The 17,783-nt window shown below is 57.3% G+C and overlaps 1 protein-coding gene across 1 annotated transcript in view; it reads right to left on the reverse strand.

Moving 5' to 3' along the window:
• Window positions 1-1,593: 1,593 nt before the first annotated feature.
• TTBK1 (tau tubulin kinase 1) overlaps window positions 1,594-17,783 on the reverse strand; it is a 35,441-nt gene continuing 19,251 nt past the window's right edge. The window contains exons 13-14 of the mRNA XM_055574676.1: window positions 2,637-4,189; window positions 1,594-1,984 (exon numbers count right to left, since the gene is read on the reverse strand). Coding sequence (XP_055430651.1) covers window positions 1,594-1,984; window positions 2,637-4,189 — 1,944 coding nt within the window. The remainder of the gene's footprint in view (window positions 1,985-2,636; window positions 4,190-17,783) is intronic.

Below are 17,783 nucleotides of genomic sequence, written 5' to 3' on the forward strand. Positions count from 1 at the left end.
AGGCTGGGGCCTTTATTCCTCTTCCCCGGGTTGTCTTGCCCTGCTCTCTGTGACCCAGGGAAGAACAGAGGGGCCATGCCAGAGGACAGAAGCTGTGGGTGCCGAGGATGGAGGAAGAACGCAGGGAACCTGTCCCAAATGGGCAGGGTTGACTATCCCCTCTGCAGCCCCTTGGCCCAGATGTAGGCAGTTGAGGCTGATGATGAGTGGGGATGAGCTATGCAGGAGCCAGACCCAGGAGGAGGCCCCATATCCATTCATGGAGCAGCGTAGGCCTCGCCCTCTGCAGGGACTGCTCAGCTGCATGGGCTGGATTAGGACAAGAGGGGACAGGCTGAAGGGTGAGCTGGAGGCGGAGGGCACTGGGGCTGGACCCATCATAGAAACGTACAGTCCAGAAGTGAGAAGGGCCTTTCTGCCTCGAGTTCAGGGGCCAGCTGTCAGTCCGTCTGCCTATTTCTGCTCTCTCTCCGGCGGGGGAGATGATGGTCTGATCCAGTCCACTCTCCAGAGCCAGGAGGACAGAGAGGGTGATGCAGCCAGAACTGGGTCCCTGAATCTCCAAAGGGCCAGGGCAGAGAAGATGATAACCAGTCATTCTCCACCCCCATTGAATTCAGGAGAGAGAGAAGTTGGCTGAAACTGCAGTAGGCAAGATTGAGGTTAGATGGCAAGAAGGAATTCCTGATGGTGAGGGGTCCTGAGCACTAGATCAGGGGACCACGGGAAGGGGTGAAACGTTTTTTAAAGCCCTGCTCCCCCTGCCCCGCCTGCAACTTCCCACTGGGAAACACTTGCCCAGGAAAGCAGCCCCTGCACACTTGATGGTTCCCACACAAACTTAGGGGAAGGGGGTCATTGTACCCTAGAGGTGCGAGGGAGCACCCTTCTCCCATCACCTGCCCACTACTTCCCACAGGGGTGTCAAGGACGGTGCTGACTCTGGGGCAGGTCAGACCTGCCCCCTCACACCTGAGTAGACCAATGGCTCCTAGGTCTTACTTCTCCAACTCCAGTCTGGCAGCTGAGAAGAGGTCTTTCCAACCACCTGAGCTCCCAGGGGATGGTGGGATTAGCCCCTAGTGGGAGGCTGGAGCCTCCATTTCTGGAATTTGAGGCTGCCTTTCCAAAAAGGGGGGCGGTGGGAGGGGGGACTTTGGCTGGAAGAGGGTCAGGAGGAGGGAAAGACACCGCAGGATGTGTAAGCAGAGTTCCCTAGTGGGGCATGGGGGACAGCAGAGGCCTGGTGGGTGAGCAGGGGTCCCCGTTAGTGGAGTCCTTGGTGAAAAGTCGCTGAGCCTTCCCCGGGGCGGAGGGTGAGCCTGTCCCACCTGAAGGGCAGCAGGAGGAGAGGCGGAGAAGGGGAAGGATGGGGAGGCGGGCGCTCCCCCGGGCCCGGTGCCCCGATTGGCAGGGCTGGCGGGTGGTCGCTGCGTGTGCTGGCGCGCGTCCTCGCGGGTGCAGGCGGGAAGCTGGGTGCACGGGTGGCGCGCGTGAGGCGCCTAAGGCTGTGCTGGGAGCTGTTTCAGTGTGGCCGGCTGCGGGTGGGGGGCCGGGGTGAGGGTGGGGGGCCGCAGAGAGCCGCGCGCATCATTATCTGGCCCCCGCCCGACTCTCCGCGACCCCCGCCCGGCCTTTGGTTGCTGCGCGCTGAGTCTGGACTTTCCCTCTGGGTCCTTTCTTGGGGCCCCCCAAAGGGGAGGGGGTGCCTTCAGGCTGCGCCCGGGCCTGCGGGGCGCCCCGGGGTGGGGCGGGCCCGGGGCGGGCCTGGTGCGAAGGGGAAGGGCTCTCTTTTCGTGACAAGGACCGGCTCCGCGGGGACGCGCTGGGATGGTGCGCGGAGGAGGCAGGGAGGCCGGGACTGCGCGGGGCTGAGGGCCTGGTGCGGGCTGGGGCTCGCCCGGGGCCTGGGCCTCGGCCGGAGGGCTGTTTGGGACGGAGGTCAGCAGCAATGGCCGTCCCTGGGGGCTTCTGCAGCTGGAGCCTGTGGAAGATGCGAGAGGAGGGCAAAGAAACAAAAGGAGAGACAGTTTCAGAATCTCCCTGGGCACTGAGTCCCAGAGTCCTGCATCCTCCGAGGTGGATGAGCCTGAGGATGAGACCTTGGCAAAGACGATCAAACCAAGGCAAACAAACTGAGGCGTGGTGCCCCGTCCTCCAGGACGGGGCCTCTAAGGGCCACCCTCCCCCACCCCATGCCCCCACCCCCGACCCGGGCTTTTAACAAAAGAGCTTGCTGCACGCTTTCTCTGATGTTTCATCTTTACATTCTACTGTATTATATATTCGTGCTTATATTAATACGGGTCATGTTTTCTCCCAACTATTCTAGCCTTTATCTTTGAGCCTAAATTCCCGGTGGCACACTAGAGACTGTATGTGGACCCCAATATCCCCCATCAACCTTTCCCAAGCCTGCCTCCTTGATATCCCTCCAGACACTCCTTTGAGCCCAGTGCCAGGGCTGGGACCCAAGTCAGAAGAGAGACTTGGTTGGGGAGGTGTGGCTGAATTATCAGTATCCCTTGCCTCCAGAAAAGCCTCCCCTGGAGGAAGCCTTCTGTGGTCACCCTCTGCCACCCCCCCACCACCACCCACCGCCCCCCCCCACCCCGGGACTGGCAGCGGTTTCTCACCTGCTGGTGATGGCTGTGTCAGATGCTGGGGCCGCACCTTGGGGTCTGTCGGGGGGCTGCTGGGCTGTGGCAGGCGTGGGCATGCGGACGCTAATGGGGCGGGGGATCCGGCTCCGGGTGGCAGCTGCCCGCCCGGCTTTCTTGGGCACTGCAGGCTCGGAGGCAGGCGTGTCCTCCTCGGAGCCTGTGCCTGAGAGAGTCTCAGAGGCACGGCGTTGCTCCTCGCTGGAAGAAGACGAGGCCCCAGAGGCCAGGCGCAATAGCAGGCGGCCCTGCCTCTTTTCCATCACCAGCCGCGCCAGGTCTTGCTGTGGTCGGGCCCTCTTGCCCCACCGCTCTTTGGCCGACAGTGAGCCGGAGGGCTCCGAGCCTGTGTCCTCCTCAGACAGCAGGACAGGGATTCGGCTCCTGGGGCGAGGGCCTGGCATGGCGTGGCGACTAGGAGAGATGGTGGCCAGTTTTTCGGGGCCTGGCTCCAGCAGGGACACAGGGGCGGGCCCATCAGCCAGGGCTGGGCCGTTGGGCAGTGAGTCTGCAGTCACCTCCAAGGGGCCACTCCCCGGGGGTGCTGACGGGACACAGCTCTCCAGCCCTGACAGGGCAATGCCGTTCTCCAGGTGTGCGGAGGCCCCTTCCTCCGCCACCCTCCCATCAGAGGTCACCTCCAGGCCCAGCTCACCCCCAGAGCTGAGCTCCTCAGACCGGGAGGCTTGTCCACCGGAAGACATGACATTGAGGTGGGTTTTCTCCGCAATGTGCACAAAGGTCCTCTCGACTTTGGTGAAGGGTGAGGAGGTGACTGCCACTCCCCCTGCCCCCATGGCCACCGCTCCTGTCCCCGGCCCTGCCCCAGGCCCGGGGGGCTTGGGCTCGGACTTGAGGACGGAGGACAGGGTGCCTGGCTCCGACACATCCAGCTGGCTGCCAGTGGGCTGGGGCCGCTCCTGCTGTGGGGTGAGGGCGGCCATAGTGCCCAGGTCGGGGTCGGGGGCCAGGTCGGCAGTGACGGGTGACTTCTTCATGTCACCAGGGGAGACGAGCACCAGCGTTTTGGAGCCCTCCTCAGGCTCTAGGTCCCCGTCAGCCATTGAGGCCCGGCCCCTGGACTCTTTCTGGTCGTCGGCCAGCAGTGTGGAAGGTGCGCCCTCCTGGCTCCGGTCTGTGCTCCTCTCACTGCCCTCACTGCTGGAGCCGCTGTGTGGCCCCAGAACCTCCCCCAGGGCCACTGCCTCCTCCTCCTCCTCCTCCTCATCTTCCTCCTCCTCCTCCTCATCCTCTTCTTCTTCCTCCTCCTCTTCCTCCTCTTCTTCCTCTTCCTCCTCCTCCTCCTCCTCCTCTTCCTCCTTCCCATTTGTTTGAGGCTGAGCAGGAGCCAGTGGGACCTGGGGGGGTGTGAGTAGCATGTGCGAGAAGCCCACCCTCCGGACCCTGTTGAGCAGCCGAGCCCGTTCGCGGTAATCGGAGAGATCCTTCTTGAAGTCCTGGTAGGGCAGGCTCAGGGGCACAGCTCGTGGGAGACCGTTCACCTCAAACGGGGGTGCCACAGAGAATACCTGCAAGGGGCATACACAGGGACCCACTGAGGTCACTGCCCTGCTCCTGGGCCTGACTGCACCCCCAGTCTTGGAGGCCCGCCAGAGTGTGAGTTCCACTAGAGCAGGCACGGAGGCTTGTTTTGTTCATTGTTCCATCCCCGGAGCCTAGGCTGGTCCCTGGGACCTAGTAGCTGCTCAATAAATCTCTGATGATTGTTTCCATGCTCCAGGTCCCCTGGAAGTCCCAGGCCTTTATCCCGGTGGCTTTTCCATCTCTCAGTCTCCCTTTTACCCCTACTCCTCTCCTGTATCCTACGTGTACCCTGAAACCCAGAGCCAACTGTAGTTCAGTCAACAGAAGAAAATGACAACTGCAAGCCATCATAGCCACCATACAGATCAACCCTTCCTTAGGTCCAGAGAGGAGCAGCAAGTGTCTGGGGTGCCCTCACTGCCTCCTCATAGCGTATAGTTCCTCTGTAGCCAGGGAGTTGGCCGCAGGGCCACCAGAACCTGTCCGGGCAAAGTTTGGGCCATCCTCCACCCTGTGAAGTACAGGCTAGGTCCCTGGAGCTCCAGCCCTGTTCCCACCTGCCTGTCAGCCAGGAAGTTTCCAGCCCTCTGCATTTTGAGTCCACACTTCTCTAGAAAGTCACAGCCAACCTATGAAAGACAGTTTCCTTTTCACTTGATTACTTGTGTCCCTTGGAAGTTTTGGGCAGAGTCCTTGGCCATGCGATGGAATGTTCTTGGTTTTCTAGACTCTTACCACATCTCCCCTGAGCCTTCTTCCTTCCAGACTCAAAAGACCTGAGCATCTTACCAGGGCTTCTGCTGCTATGTCTTCTCTAGCTCCACCCTTGTCAATCACACACATCCCTGGGCACCCACACAGCACCAGGCCCCATCAGGGCTGACATGGCTTTGTTCCTGGGGGGATGGTACCGACTTTGTTAGCCTTTTGAACACACAGGGCTTCTGTTTTCTGAAACATAGCCCTTGCAGACCCAAAGCCCTGGAAGGGCTCCAACACCTTCAGGGGCCATCCAGACTCTCAGGGAGTCCTGCCAGGCATTCCTCTTGAACATCTGTGTCTGTTGTCCTATCCCCATGGGCACAGCCCTGTCCTGCCTGGTGGTTCCCCAGCCACGGGCCTGATTTTTTTTCCCCATTCTACATTGCTCATCCGTTCTTCCTACAGCTGCCCAAGTGATCTTCCTGAAACTTAAATCGGATCTCATTTCCCCTTGTTTCAAACCTGCAGAAACCTATGGTGGGCCCCACAGTCCTCTGGAGATAGTCCCAATCCTTGGCTTGGCATATGAGCATCCTCACTCCTCCCCACCTCTCCCTACGTTACCCCACCCCAGCCCAGCCCATGATCTGGCTCCTACCTTCTGCTCCAACCTCACTTTGCTCCCCTGCCTACGTTCCAGCAGTTCTCAAAATGCAGTTTTCTCATACTTCTGATCCTTCCCTAGGCAGCTTCCTCTGCCCAGGGGTCCATCCCTCTCTCTCTACTGACATAACAAATTCCTAGTCTTCTTCCAGCACCCAGCTCAAACAGCTCATTTGCCCAAAAGCTTCTTGTCCACCCACCAAGCAGACTTCACCACTCTCCTTGTTTTCCCACATGCCTCCTTCACAGAACTTTCCACCCTCTATTTCACAGGCACGCCTTTACATGGTTCTCTCTCCTGATAAATGGTGAGCCTCCTAAGGGTTTTTCATTCATTCATGCGTGTGTAAAGTCCTTGAATGTCTATTGTCTTGGCCACTGTGTTAGAGGCTGTAAATTTGTGGATCAACAAGACAGACCTGGTCCTTGTTTTCATGGAGTGTGCAGTCTCTAGATTAGGAAGTGAGATGGGGATAATACAGACTCCACAAAGGCTGTGACCAGAAACGAGGTCATATAAGCAGTGGATCTGGCTTATAGCAGTGGATTGATAAATGTTAGCTCCCTCCCAACCCCATCCCACCCCCGCCTCCTACCCCCTGCTCTGGCTTACCCTAGTTTGAAGATCATTACCTCCCTCCTCAATCCCAGAAACTCCTGGATGCCATACCTATGGAGGCAGGGAAAGAAGAGGCTCTCTAGCTGAGGTCTCTGTGCTCAGCCCATAGGCAGGTGAAGGAGAAGGAATCCACAAGGCCAAGATTTTGCTCAGGGCTGTGACTTCTCCCCTCCTTAGCTGTCATAACCTTCCTCATGCAAGACAAGATAGTGTCAGACATCAGACAGGACCCCAGCACACTCCGGAGTGTGTTCTGATTATGTGTTACAGGAGAAACACATTATGTGTTCTGAGTCCTGTCTGGCTCAGAACCCATCCACCCAGTATCAGATACATCCTACTCAGCAGGGGTACCCTTCAACCCCACCAAACCACTCTTTCTCAGCAGAATCTCAGCCTATTTTCCTGCCCATCTCTTACTCTTTGGGCATCCCTGTTAGAACGATCTTTGCCCCTGCCATCTGGCCAGTTCTTGGATCTCTCTGGAAAAGCCCCATCCAAAGGATGGATCCTCTGCTCACAGTGCCCACGTTAGATGCTCATAGGTGGAATCCTCTCCCCTTCCATCTCAAAGCCCTCCCCTTCCATTACATGGGAGGGATGAGGGATCCCCACTGGAAATCAGGCATCACTGATAATATCAGACTAGGAAACTGAGGCCTAGAGAGAGGCATCAATAGGCCTGAGTCACAGAGGCACACCAGTCAGGCCATCCCAGAACTCAGAATTCTTTCCACTGCCTCAGTGGCCTCTCACCATCCCAAGTGGCGAAACTCAGGACCCTCTGCCCCTCAGCAGAGCCGTGAACCTCAGAGAAGACACAGATTTACCCTAAGGGTCACCCTGGCCTGGGCATGCTTGGTTTTCTGTTTCAGAGCCCCTTTCCATCTGGCTCCAACTTGGGGAGCACCAGGCCTGGAGGCACCCCTCCTCCTCCTCAGAGAGCAGGAAGCCCTCCCTCACCCTTGCTGGCCTCTCCTGGATGCCTAAGTCCAGTGAGTATTCACCTGTTCACCCGGGTGATCCTGTGCCCGTTCAATCAGCCAGCGATCCCTGGGCAGCCCCTGTGTGCTTGGCCCTCCAGGCCTGAGGACACCACGGGAGGGGCACAGCAGCGACACTCCCCTGTTCTGCCTCAGAGGGAAGAGACAGTGCTGGCTGTCAGCAAGGGGAAGCCAGCATCCAGGGCAGCCCACACCTTCCTGCTCCCTTCTCAGGGCAGGGACACGGTATGATTTCAATTTGCTTTCTATGGTTCTCCAGCCTGCTTGGCACAGCGGTATTTGGGGACGCTTTTTAAAAATACAGAGCCCTAAGTCCTACTCCGCAGATTCTGCTAGGTCAGAGATAAGGCCCAGAAATCTGTTTCACAGCTCCCTGGTGACTCGGATGGAGTTGGGCCAAAGGCAGATGCGGTGAGGGTGTGGGAGGAGGGGAGGCAGGCCTTTGGGGCTGAGACACTCAGAGAGAATGAAAGTCTCAGCCCTCCCCCTTTGTCTGCTGAGCCCCGAGCAGAGGCATGTGGCCTTGTCAGCTGCAGAGCTCAGCCCAAGTCCATGTTTACTCCAGTCAGCCGGAAAAGTGAACAGAGGCAGACGGACCAGACTCCAAACTGACCCTGCCGCCAGCAAAACCAGACTCTCCTCAGCCTTGACTCCCCTACTATTGACACTGGAGACAGGTTACTCCCCACACCCCCATCCGCACACAGCACCCATTGAGCAACTCTCTGACCTGGACCCAGGCCAAGCCCAGACTCACCAGTCCACAGTCCCAAGGTCAAAGAAGGCGGGCTGCCTGGGGACAAGAGGACTATGAGCTCTGACACCCCCCCACCCGCCCCACTGCCCAGTGGGGAGGGCTTTGTGCCTCTCACAGCAGTGCCCCCCAGCCCCAGAGCAGCTGCCCAGCACATACCTCCTCGCCCCCGCCACAGGAACCCCCACTCCCATTGCCATAACTGCCTAGACTGACAGAGATGAGAGGTCAGCAGGGTACCTCCTCTGCTGGACTCTGCCTTTCCCAGAGTCTTTGCCCATCTGTCTGGGTCTCTACACTCAAACCACATCTGCCAGGCCAAGAGCCCTCCCTCTGCTCTTCACCCCCCATCCAGGGGTGCCACCCACACCCGGCACCCTGGCCCGTGGCAGTCATCTGGGTGAAAGGGGTAAGATGACCTGGGAAGACAGCTGCTACCCTAAGTCTCTACAGATCCTCATACACTTGACCCCAGATCTCAGTGCCTGCCCCGGCTGCCCCAGGGCAAGGACCTCTCAATGCCCTGGGGGTTGCCCTTTCTCACCCCCACACTTGCTTTAGGCCCCAAGGGGAAACATATTAGTATCTTCCTCTTTTGGCGCTATGGCTGCAGGCCTGTGGGGGTGGGGTGGGGGACAGTGAGACGGTGAGCCCCCTTCCCCTTTGACTCCCTCTCTCTGCAATCTCTACAGTCTCTGCGACCCTCTTTCGGTCCACCCTCTCCTTGACCTAGGCTTGACTCAGGGTATTCTAGCCCTGAGTTCCCTGGGTTCTGCACAATCCAGTCTCTCACTGATTCCCCTCAACAGACCATTCTCCCCCAGGCCGAGGTTCCTGCAGATCCCCCCATCAGGGCAGGGGACAGGGAGCAGGAGAAGGCTCCCTGAGGTCTCCTCACAGGGTTCTCTGCTATTCTGGCTTCCCACCCCCACTGCACACTTGGCCATAATTGTCTGATCCACCGACAACTGATTATCACCTTCCGGCTCCCCATCCCCCCTCCAGCAAGCTGGCCATTTCCAGTCAGGCCAGAGACCAGAGTCCACCCCCAAAGCCCTCCTCGGGATGAAAGGAGACCGCCAGCCAGCCGCAGCAGTTAAGTGTTGTTCAAGTCCAACTAGGCTGAAACTCCCTCTCCCTACTTTGGCCTGTCTTAGCTGCTGGCTAAGGTAGGAGTGGGGCTGGATCCATTGATCTGAAATTTGCCATCCCTCATCCACCACCCCATCTCTGATTCAGCAAAAGACTAGCCCCTGGCCTCTGCGCAGTCCTGCGACCCCAGAAGTGGTGGGTTAGAAAGGAGGAGGAGGAAAGAAAGCAGGCGAGGCGCAGGTTCCTGGAAGGCGTCTTTAATCAAAATTTGGTAGTACACAAGCTCTCCGGATTGTCTGCATTAACATACAGGGACTTTAAAAGGCACAAGATCCCTTGCACAGCGACACCTGACGGCGGGGCGCCCCCCACACCCGCCCTGCGTGGCCGTGTGCGCGGGGGTGCAGAGTCCGTGTCCTACCCCCTCCCCCCAACCCCGGAGGCGCCGCGCGTGTGCATGTCGGTTTCAAGTGTTGGATTTGTACAGTACTCGCAGTCTAGGGGCAGGGGGCTCAGTGCATGCTCTTCTACCTGGGCCCTGGAGGGTGGGGGTAGGGGGGGCCCTGACGCCACTCTGTACACTGAGGACACACCCCGGAGAGAGAGAAAGAAAAAAAAAAAGCGTCCCATCTTCGCGCGTGTGTGGTTTTGAAGTTTTTCTTGCATGCTTATGGCTGGCCAGGGTTGGGAAATAGTGCAAGCTTATAATACAGTATTATTGCAGTACAAAATGGGGGGCGGGGTGTTATGATGGGATGGGGAGGCCCAGGAATAAACAGGCTGGGATTCGGGACCTCCAGGAGGATCCTCTCGCCAACCCCCTTCCCATCCCTGCCTCCCAATGCTGGGAGGGGGCTCCTCGGGCCCCTGGAGGGAAAAGGCTGCGCTGGGCCCTCGGGCCGAGCTTCCCCCATCCCACCAGACAAACCTCCCAGCGGGGCAGGGACCAGCCCTCTCCTCATTAAATACTGATAGCCACAAGGGCCCAGAACCCCACTCCTCTCCCACCGAAGCCCCTCCAAGTGGCTGGGGGTGGGGGTGGGGAAGGAGTCGACGGAGCAAGTGCAAAGGAAGCAGATGTTGGTCCCTGAGTTTTATTTGCGGGGATGGGGAGAGAGAAGAGCTGGAAGTGGGGGCATGTTTGGGGACCCCCAGGGCCCTCTGTGGTGTAAGTTGGGTGGGGCAGGAGACACGGAGGCTGGGGCTGGGGTCAAAAGGGGGGTGTTGGGTGGCTCTGAGAGACTTAGGCTCAAAGCTTGGCTCCCCCTCAACTCTGGGCTCTTTGGCATCCAATTGCAAGGCCAATTTATTTGGGGCAGGGAGGGGAAGGGGCAGCCCTGTAGGCGGTGAGGTAACAGGAATCCGGTGTGGGCGACCCGGGCTCTTGAAGCCCGGAATTGGCCAGCTCCCTCTCCCAGCCCTAGTCAGCACCCTGCCCTGGAGCACGGAGGGGCGAGCCTTCACACCCGTCCCGCTCCACCCCGGGCCGGGGACCCGGCGGCCCAGAGCCGGCGGAGGGGAGCCAACTCAACCTTAGCGCGGGGCGGGGCGGGAGGCGGCGGGCGGCTGGGGGGCGAGAACCCGGGAAGGACTTTAGCAGCAGGCAGCTCGGCGGGGGCGGGGAGCAGAGGCTGACGCCCGGGGGCGCCCGGGAGGATTACTCTGGCGACGTGAGCGGCGTGGCTCGAGCTGGGGGACTCGGAGGCCGGGAGGTCGCCTGGTCACGCCGCGTAGCAGCTAGTTAAAAAGACTGGAACGTACATTCGTGGTGCAACGGCCGCGGGGGCGGGGACAAAAGGGAATGTAGGGGATGGGGGTCCCAATACAGTGATAAACCTGCCAGAGGGGCCCGGAAACACGATCCTCGCGTTCTCCCGGGCCGGGCCGTTAGTCTGCTGTCCGGAGAGTGCATGAAGTGTGCGCGCAGCTACGGGTGTGTGTGTGTGTATAGCAGAGAGAGAGCCTGTTAGTCGTGGCAAGGTGAACCCCAGACCCCGGGTAAAAGGGAGGGTAGGTGGTGGGACGCACGGCGGAACCAAGTGGAAGCGGAGGTCTCGGAAGGTTTCCATAGTCCTTTGGGCTTCACTGACCCTCCTCCCCAAGGCTTCTCAACTCTTCACTTGAGGGCTGGGGTCGCCGTTCAGGCCCAGGGGCTCCCTAAACTGGGAAGCCCACTGGGTGGTGTGGGAAACCATTGGGGATGTTTGAGGGTTGTTGTCCTCAGTCTAGGAGCCTCTCCCTTAGGGAGAAGGATGCTTTAAAATTTTCAGAGGCTGACCCCACCAGTCCTGGGGGCACCTCTGTCCCTAATAGGAATAATGCAAACTTTGGGGACATGCCCCCCAACTTAAGGAGAGTGATCTGCCACGCTCCTTGTTACCAAGGACTGCCCATGGGGGTGGGCTGATTCCTGCCCTATGGGGTGGAATCCAGTGGAATTTGGGAGTTGGGTGGGGTGGTGTTCAGGCTTTCCTTAGAGGTCTATGCCTCCATCCTCAGGTACCAAATCAACCCGAGCAGGGGATGTCGCGTTCTCTATGCTTCCATAGCCAGTGACCCCCAGAGCCTACCTATGCATGGTCCTCTCTGATCACCCAACACTGCCACGGCTCCTCTGCTCACCCAGTGGCCTAGACCTCCCAACCACTGCCTGGGAAGACAGCACCACCCCTCCCCAGAAAAGGGGACCTAAAGAGGGCAAAGGAGAAATAGCAAAGGAGGGTCCTGGGACTCCCCACAAAGAGGAACACAGGTTTTCCTGGGATTGAAGGGACCTGCCCCTCCTGGCTGGGGGAGCAAGGGTTAATGTACCAGCATGGCTCAGAGATTCCACCATTTCCTCCTTATGCTGGGCAGGGCCATTCCTTCCCCCCCGCCCCCCCCCCACCCCCACAACTAGAATTGCAAAGGAGATGGCTGGGATTGGGATGCTAGAGGTTGTGGTGAGTATTGACTGGTTATTGCTGTGACCCAAGCTGCCTTAAGTGGGTGGGGGTGTCTATTCATTACCGAGAATTTACTAGTGCATTTTTCCAGTGACAGGATCCTAGGATCCTGTCTTACAGAGAAAATACTGGTCCTTTGAGGAGGACCCCACTTAACATGAACAAACCCACTGGCCCACACACACACTTAGGCATACACACCAAGAGCTCACTGACATGTACACACAGCGCACACCACACATCCCCACTGGTCGTGAGCTGCCTGTTCTTAAGAAGGCCACCCAGTTTGTGTTCCTGGGGAAGAACACTGTCCCATTTGAGTGCTTACAGTTTTGGATAGACGGGGGTAGGGGGATCCTCAGGCTCAGAGAGTTTGCTCAGAGAGGTTGCAAACTGAGTTCAGGGTCTCTGCTTGTAAACCAATTTTGTTTAGTTCACACAGTGATTTTTCTTTAAAAAGTTGTTTTTTTAAAAAATTAGATGCCAATATTTAAAAATAGTGAGATTTCACATTAAAGGTAGAAGATACTGGCAACAGTTGGTTGAGCTGAGGATGGTGGGGGTCCCTTTGTTTACCACAGTCCCCACAAGTGCCCTCTCCCTGACACTACTTGGCTCCTATTGACATGAGTTGAGATGAGTTGGTGACACTCATCTCAAATCTCCATGGTCAGTGGTATGGATGCCAGTATCTGCCCTGCCTGTGAGCCTGACCCTAGGGACCCCACCCATGCCACTGAGGACAGGGTTTTAAGCACCTGCTTTCTCACTGGAACTCTTACTCCACCCACCTAATCCCCAGAGCTGCTATGGGCATGCTTGGGGCCATGTGGGACTGAGAGGTTGGGGGGTCTCTGGAGATACAAGGTCCAGCCATTTCAACCAACCCCAGAACTCTGGAGTGACCACCTATCCACCCCCAACTCCATCCCATGCCCAGTGGGATGGAGAAGGAAGGAGAGTCTGATTCATAGATAACTTCCTTCTTCCTCAATAGAGCAAGGAGGGGCCAACCAGTAAGGACAGTAAATAATAAACAGACCATAACACAGACTGAAACACTTTAAAACTCCTATCAAACAAGTCCTCAGTTATTCGGCATTGGCGGGGGGTATTAATATGCTTTTGTAAATTAGATATTCTGATTAATCCATTTAATGCAGATAATACTGGGATCTACTTCCTAGGCTATTAGGATTAAATGAGTTATTTTTGTAAAGTGCTTAGATCACTGTCTGGCACATGATAAGCTCTGTGTGCCAGTGACTGTTAAATAAAATAAATTAATTAATAATTGGAAGCCACCACTACATGCAGGGTGTGACTTTAAAGTACAAAAATAGCATCTTCTAATACAATAAAGAGTGCTGTTCCTTTTCAAAGCTGACCTCAGGGAGGCTATGCATTTGCCCCAGGCAGGATATCTTTTCTTGAAACACTCTGGCATCTTTCTTGGGAAACCCTTAAGAAAAAAGCTTGACAACACTCTGGGTTCACAGCTTCCCTGCCCAGCCCAGGACCCAGAGACAAGCAACTGGATTCCAAACCACACAGGGGTCTGCTGAGCTTCACATGAACTTACTTCAGCACACGTGGCTTCAAATAGCCTTAGATGTTCCAAAAGTCAGAGCTACCCTCAAAAGGTAATAAAATCAAGACCACTTCCTGGTCTTAAGACCACTTCTGGTTAGCTCAGAGCTTTATGGCTTATAAGACAGTTTCTCCTCCACTACGGAGGGCATATAAAAAGATGTCCCACAGAGGACAAAATGTTTTGAGTCATGATCTTTAAAGGACACACTCTTTCCCATAATAGTCAGTTCTGGGGTGTGTGTGTTTGAAAAATTCAGCTACTTTGGGAATGCTAAACAGGATTCCCCACCTCCAAAACCTTTGGAAACACTGAAGAAGTGAAAGTGAAAGTCGCTCAGTTGTGTCTGACTCTTTGTGACCCCATGGACTATACAGTCCATGGAATTCTCCAAGCCAGAATACTGGAGTAGGTAGCCTTCCCCTTCGCCAGGGGATCTTCCCAACCCAGGGATTGAACCCAGGTCTCCTGCATTGCAGGCGAATTCTTTACCAGCTGAGCCACCAGGGAAGCCCTAATACGTGTCTGATGCTAAATCAAGGCTGAAGCTAGTGCCGTCATCTTTGATAGGTCACAAGGCACTTTGGGATCTTAGAGTACCGCAGGGCTCTGGTCATGGTGTGGGAGCTGTGCTCAGGGTCAGGTAGTAGAACCCTCTGGAAGGAAATGCCGGATAACAGAGGGCTTGGTTTCATCTCATCCCATATAGCGGGGGCCCTGCCCCCACTGCTGCTGATTGTGGAGTGGCTGGTGGACAGACTCCCCTTCATTTCAGCCCCTGCTGCTTGCCGCCCGCAAGAGAGGATGGAAAGAGGGCCAGAGGAGAGTAGGGAGGGAGGCAGGCAGTGCCAGAAGGTGGGGAGTAGGGCTACTGGCCATCCCACCCCCCAACTTTGTGCTTTGATTTTTCTCTCTTTTCTTGAAGGGTCTACCCTGACTCCTCCTCTGCCTTCTGCCATCACATGGCGCAGAGCCACCCAAAACAGCCCAGAGGGCAACAGAGTCTTGGACCTGGGGAGGTTCAAAAATGAGCAGTCAGGATGGAGGTGGGTCCCAGTTTGGCTTCCATTCCCAAACGGGGAGGGTGCTCGTGGCCCAGCTACCCTTAAGCTATCCTTTTGGAGAAAGGAGTGAGGTGGGTATGGGCTTGGCTCACATGGGTGAGCCACCTATGAGAACAGTTTGGCTCAGGGCACTGTTCACTGACTGTGGCACCCTTAGGTTGAGGCAGGGGCCCTGAGGCCTCTGCTGGAACCAGAGACAGGAGATGAAGGGAGATGAGTTGGGAGGGAAGCAGACATCAAGTGAAGGAAGGAGAAAGAGGAGCCAGGATGATAGTAGGTACATAGGAAACTACCAAGGATTACACAAACATCTTTCTGATTCCCTAAGAGACACACATACTCACACTCATACACACCCACCTGCACAGAACTGCAGCACTGGGCAACTTCAGTGGGTGCCATTCACATCAGGGGCTATGTAACTGGCACTCCCTAGAATTGTGCAGTGCACAGCCTGAGCATCTATCCATGGCAACCCTGCCACATGCACACATTCTCATACATAACCACACTCATGCTCATAAGTGTACCAGCACACGAGCACACACACAGAGGCAACCTTACTGCAATAAACACTTTGCGGGCCTTCTGGCCTCCTCCTCTCCTTCCCTTCCTGTACTGGCCCTGCCCTTCCTGGAGCCATCTTCACCACTGCCCCACTCCCCAGGGGAACAGAGGTGCTGGATGACATGAGCAGAAGTGAAGGCAGAGGACCTTGGGGTCCCTGCAGTGACAGGCTGGGTGCTGAGAAACAGGCAGAAAGCACAATCTGGCATCCTGATCCCCCTCCCATCTCCGATCCCCTCTGATCAGCCTACCAGGTGTTTGGTCTTCACCAACGCCCCTGGGGACCAAAAAGCTTGGCTGAGCACCCACTGGAAGGAGTCACCCTCTAAGAGGGGCAGTAGTGGGACTGCTGCTGTCTGGAATTTGTCCTGAGCTCACAGGTCTCACATCCTTAACAACCACCCTCTCTGCCACTGCTACTAGGCAGGGCCCATCACCCCGAGGCCACAGCTCGCTTTGAGGGGCAGACCCCAGACCCCTCCCTGTGCGTCCCTCCCCAGCTCCTAAGGAGCTGGGCCAGGCAACATATGTCCCAGGGGAGGGGCAGCCTACAGTGGGCTGAGCTCCAGGACTCCTGGGTTGAGATGCAGGAGGGCAGGGCACTGTCCTCCATGACCGTGGCCTGGGAAGGGCTCACTGGGTCACAGGGCCACTTCCTCCCACGTCAATGAGTACAGAGGCACTTTCCCACCAAACCCCAAAGCTGGCTGGCCAGGCCCCTATCTCATACACAGGGCCACACACCTCGCCCTGCCCAGAGAGACAGACACATAGCACACCGAAAGGGACCGTCTCCTGGCATCCCCTCCCCAAGGGTGGACCATGCCCAGCCATGCCAAGAGATCACAGATTAAACAGAATAAGCACCCTCCCAGACTGACTCTGACCCAGCACGCCTCTCCCTGACACCTTGGTTTCCACCGGACTCTGGACCCACTGGTGGCTCCAGCCCAGAGCCCCTGTCCTGTCCCAGAAACTGCACCAACAGCCCCACCCCTCCCTGCACCATTTGGCTGGCACCAAGCAGAGGAAGTCGATGGAGGGGGTGAGGGGTGGGGGGTTACAGTACCTTGGGCCAACGTTATAGGGGCTGTATTGCATGACAGGGAGGGTCGGGGTGTGTGAGTGTGTGATTATTGCGTCCTGGGAAGGAACCACATCTCTGCCTGCTCCCCACCCCCCCCCACCTGCCCCCTCCAGGAGGGGGGGGGCCCAGCCTAGGTCTTGTGGGTGAAGCGGGCCCACACCTGCTGCAGCTGTGACCGCGAGATGCGGAGCACCGAGGGCACGAGTCTGTGGTTGCCGGCGGCCAGGGGCGCGTGGCGCCGGTGGGGCGCCCGCACGGGGCTGCTCTCCGCCGAGCGGCTGCGCTGAATGAGGGAACCGGAGGAGCCGCCGCCGCCGGGGTGAGGGTAATGCTCGGTCTCCAGCGTGGAGGAGGAGAACACGGAGGACGCCAGTCGTCGCAGGGGGCTGTACCGCGGGAGGGAGTGCCCCGAGAGTCTGTCCTCCTCCAACTGAAAGAGACCAAAAGAGTGGAGGGAAAAGAGGTGTCAGGCACAGACTCGATCGACAGCTCCGTCTCGGGGGCCACCCACCGCTGACAGCCCCTGCGGCGCCGGCGTCGCGGGCAAGTGGGCAGGGTCCGGACCCTCCCGTTCTGCCTCACCACCTAGGCTCCGGCCTCCAACGCCCTTCCCCCGCCTCCTCCTCATACCATGGTCTCCTCCTGGAGACCTTGCTCACTCACCTTCTTCAGGAAGCCTTCCTGGCTTAGCTCTATATAGCTTGGAGTTCCCTCTGGGCTGGGGAAATCCTGCCCCCTCCCCCTGGAAAAACAGCTCTAAAATGTATTGGCATCTGTGCACCATCTGTCTCCCCAGCTGGACTCTGCGCCCTTCATGAGGTCGAGAGAATACCAGCTAAGTGCCCTCTGCGATGACAGCCCTGCCCCCATGCTCAGAGTCTCAGTGACGAGGTGGCAGAAGGGAAGGACTCTGAAGTCCGACAACATGTTTGAATTCCAACTCCACCACTTAGTACCTGGGTGACCTCAAGCAAGTTACTTTACTTCATGCCTCAGCTTTCTCATCTGTAAAATGGGGGTAACTACGGTTTCCCAAGACTCTTCTTATGAGGATTAGGTGTTATAATATGCAAAGCCCTTTGAATGGTGCTGGCCATGGTGTAAATGCTGTGTCACGTGAGCTGTTTATCACTCTCAAGAATGAAGAAAGAATTTAGAGGGTTGGGAGATGGAGGAGCCAGTTGAAGTCATTTCTCCCAGGCAGCTTTTCCCTGTCTAAAGTTGAGAGACATTACAGGGCTTGGCCGCGTCACCTGGCCACCCCATGCCCTGCTGCTCTCATGCCCTCAGAGGGAAAAGAGAAAATGGGCTCCGTGTCCCGGGCATGTAGGGACAGGAACAATGACTTGCTGTCATCTGACCTTGCCCATCCTGACCTCAAGCTCTTCCTGGGACAGAGGCCAGTTTACAAAGCTTTAGGTGGTGCAGTGAGGACTGGCTGGGCCAGCTGCTAAAGGGCTGAGGAGGAGGGTGCCCCGCGGCCACTGAGT

Source organism: Bubalus kerabau, chromosome 3 (assembly GCF_029407905.1).
Source record: "Bubalus kerabau isolate K-KA32 ecotype Philippines breed swamp buffalo chromosome 3, PCC_UOA_SB_1v2, whole genome shotgun sequence".
NCBI classification, from domain to species: domain Eukaryota; kingdom Metazoa; phylum Chordata; class Mammalia; order Artiodactyla; family Bovidae; genus Bubalus; species Bubalus kerabau.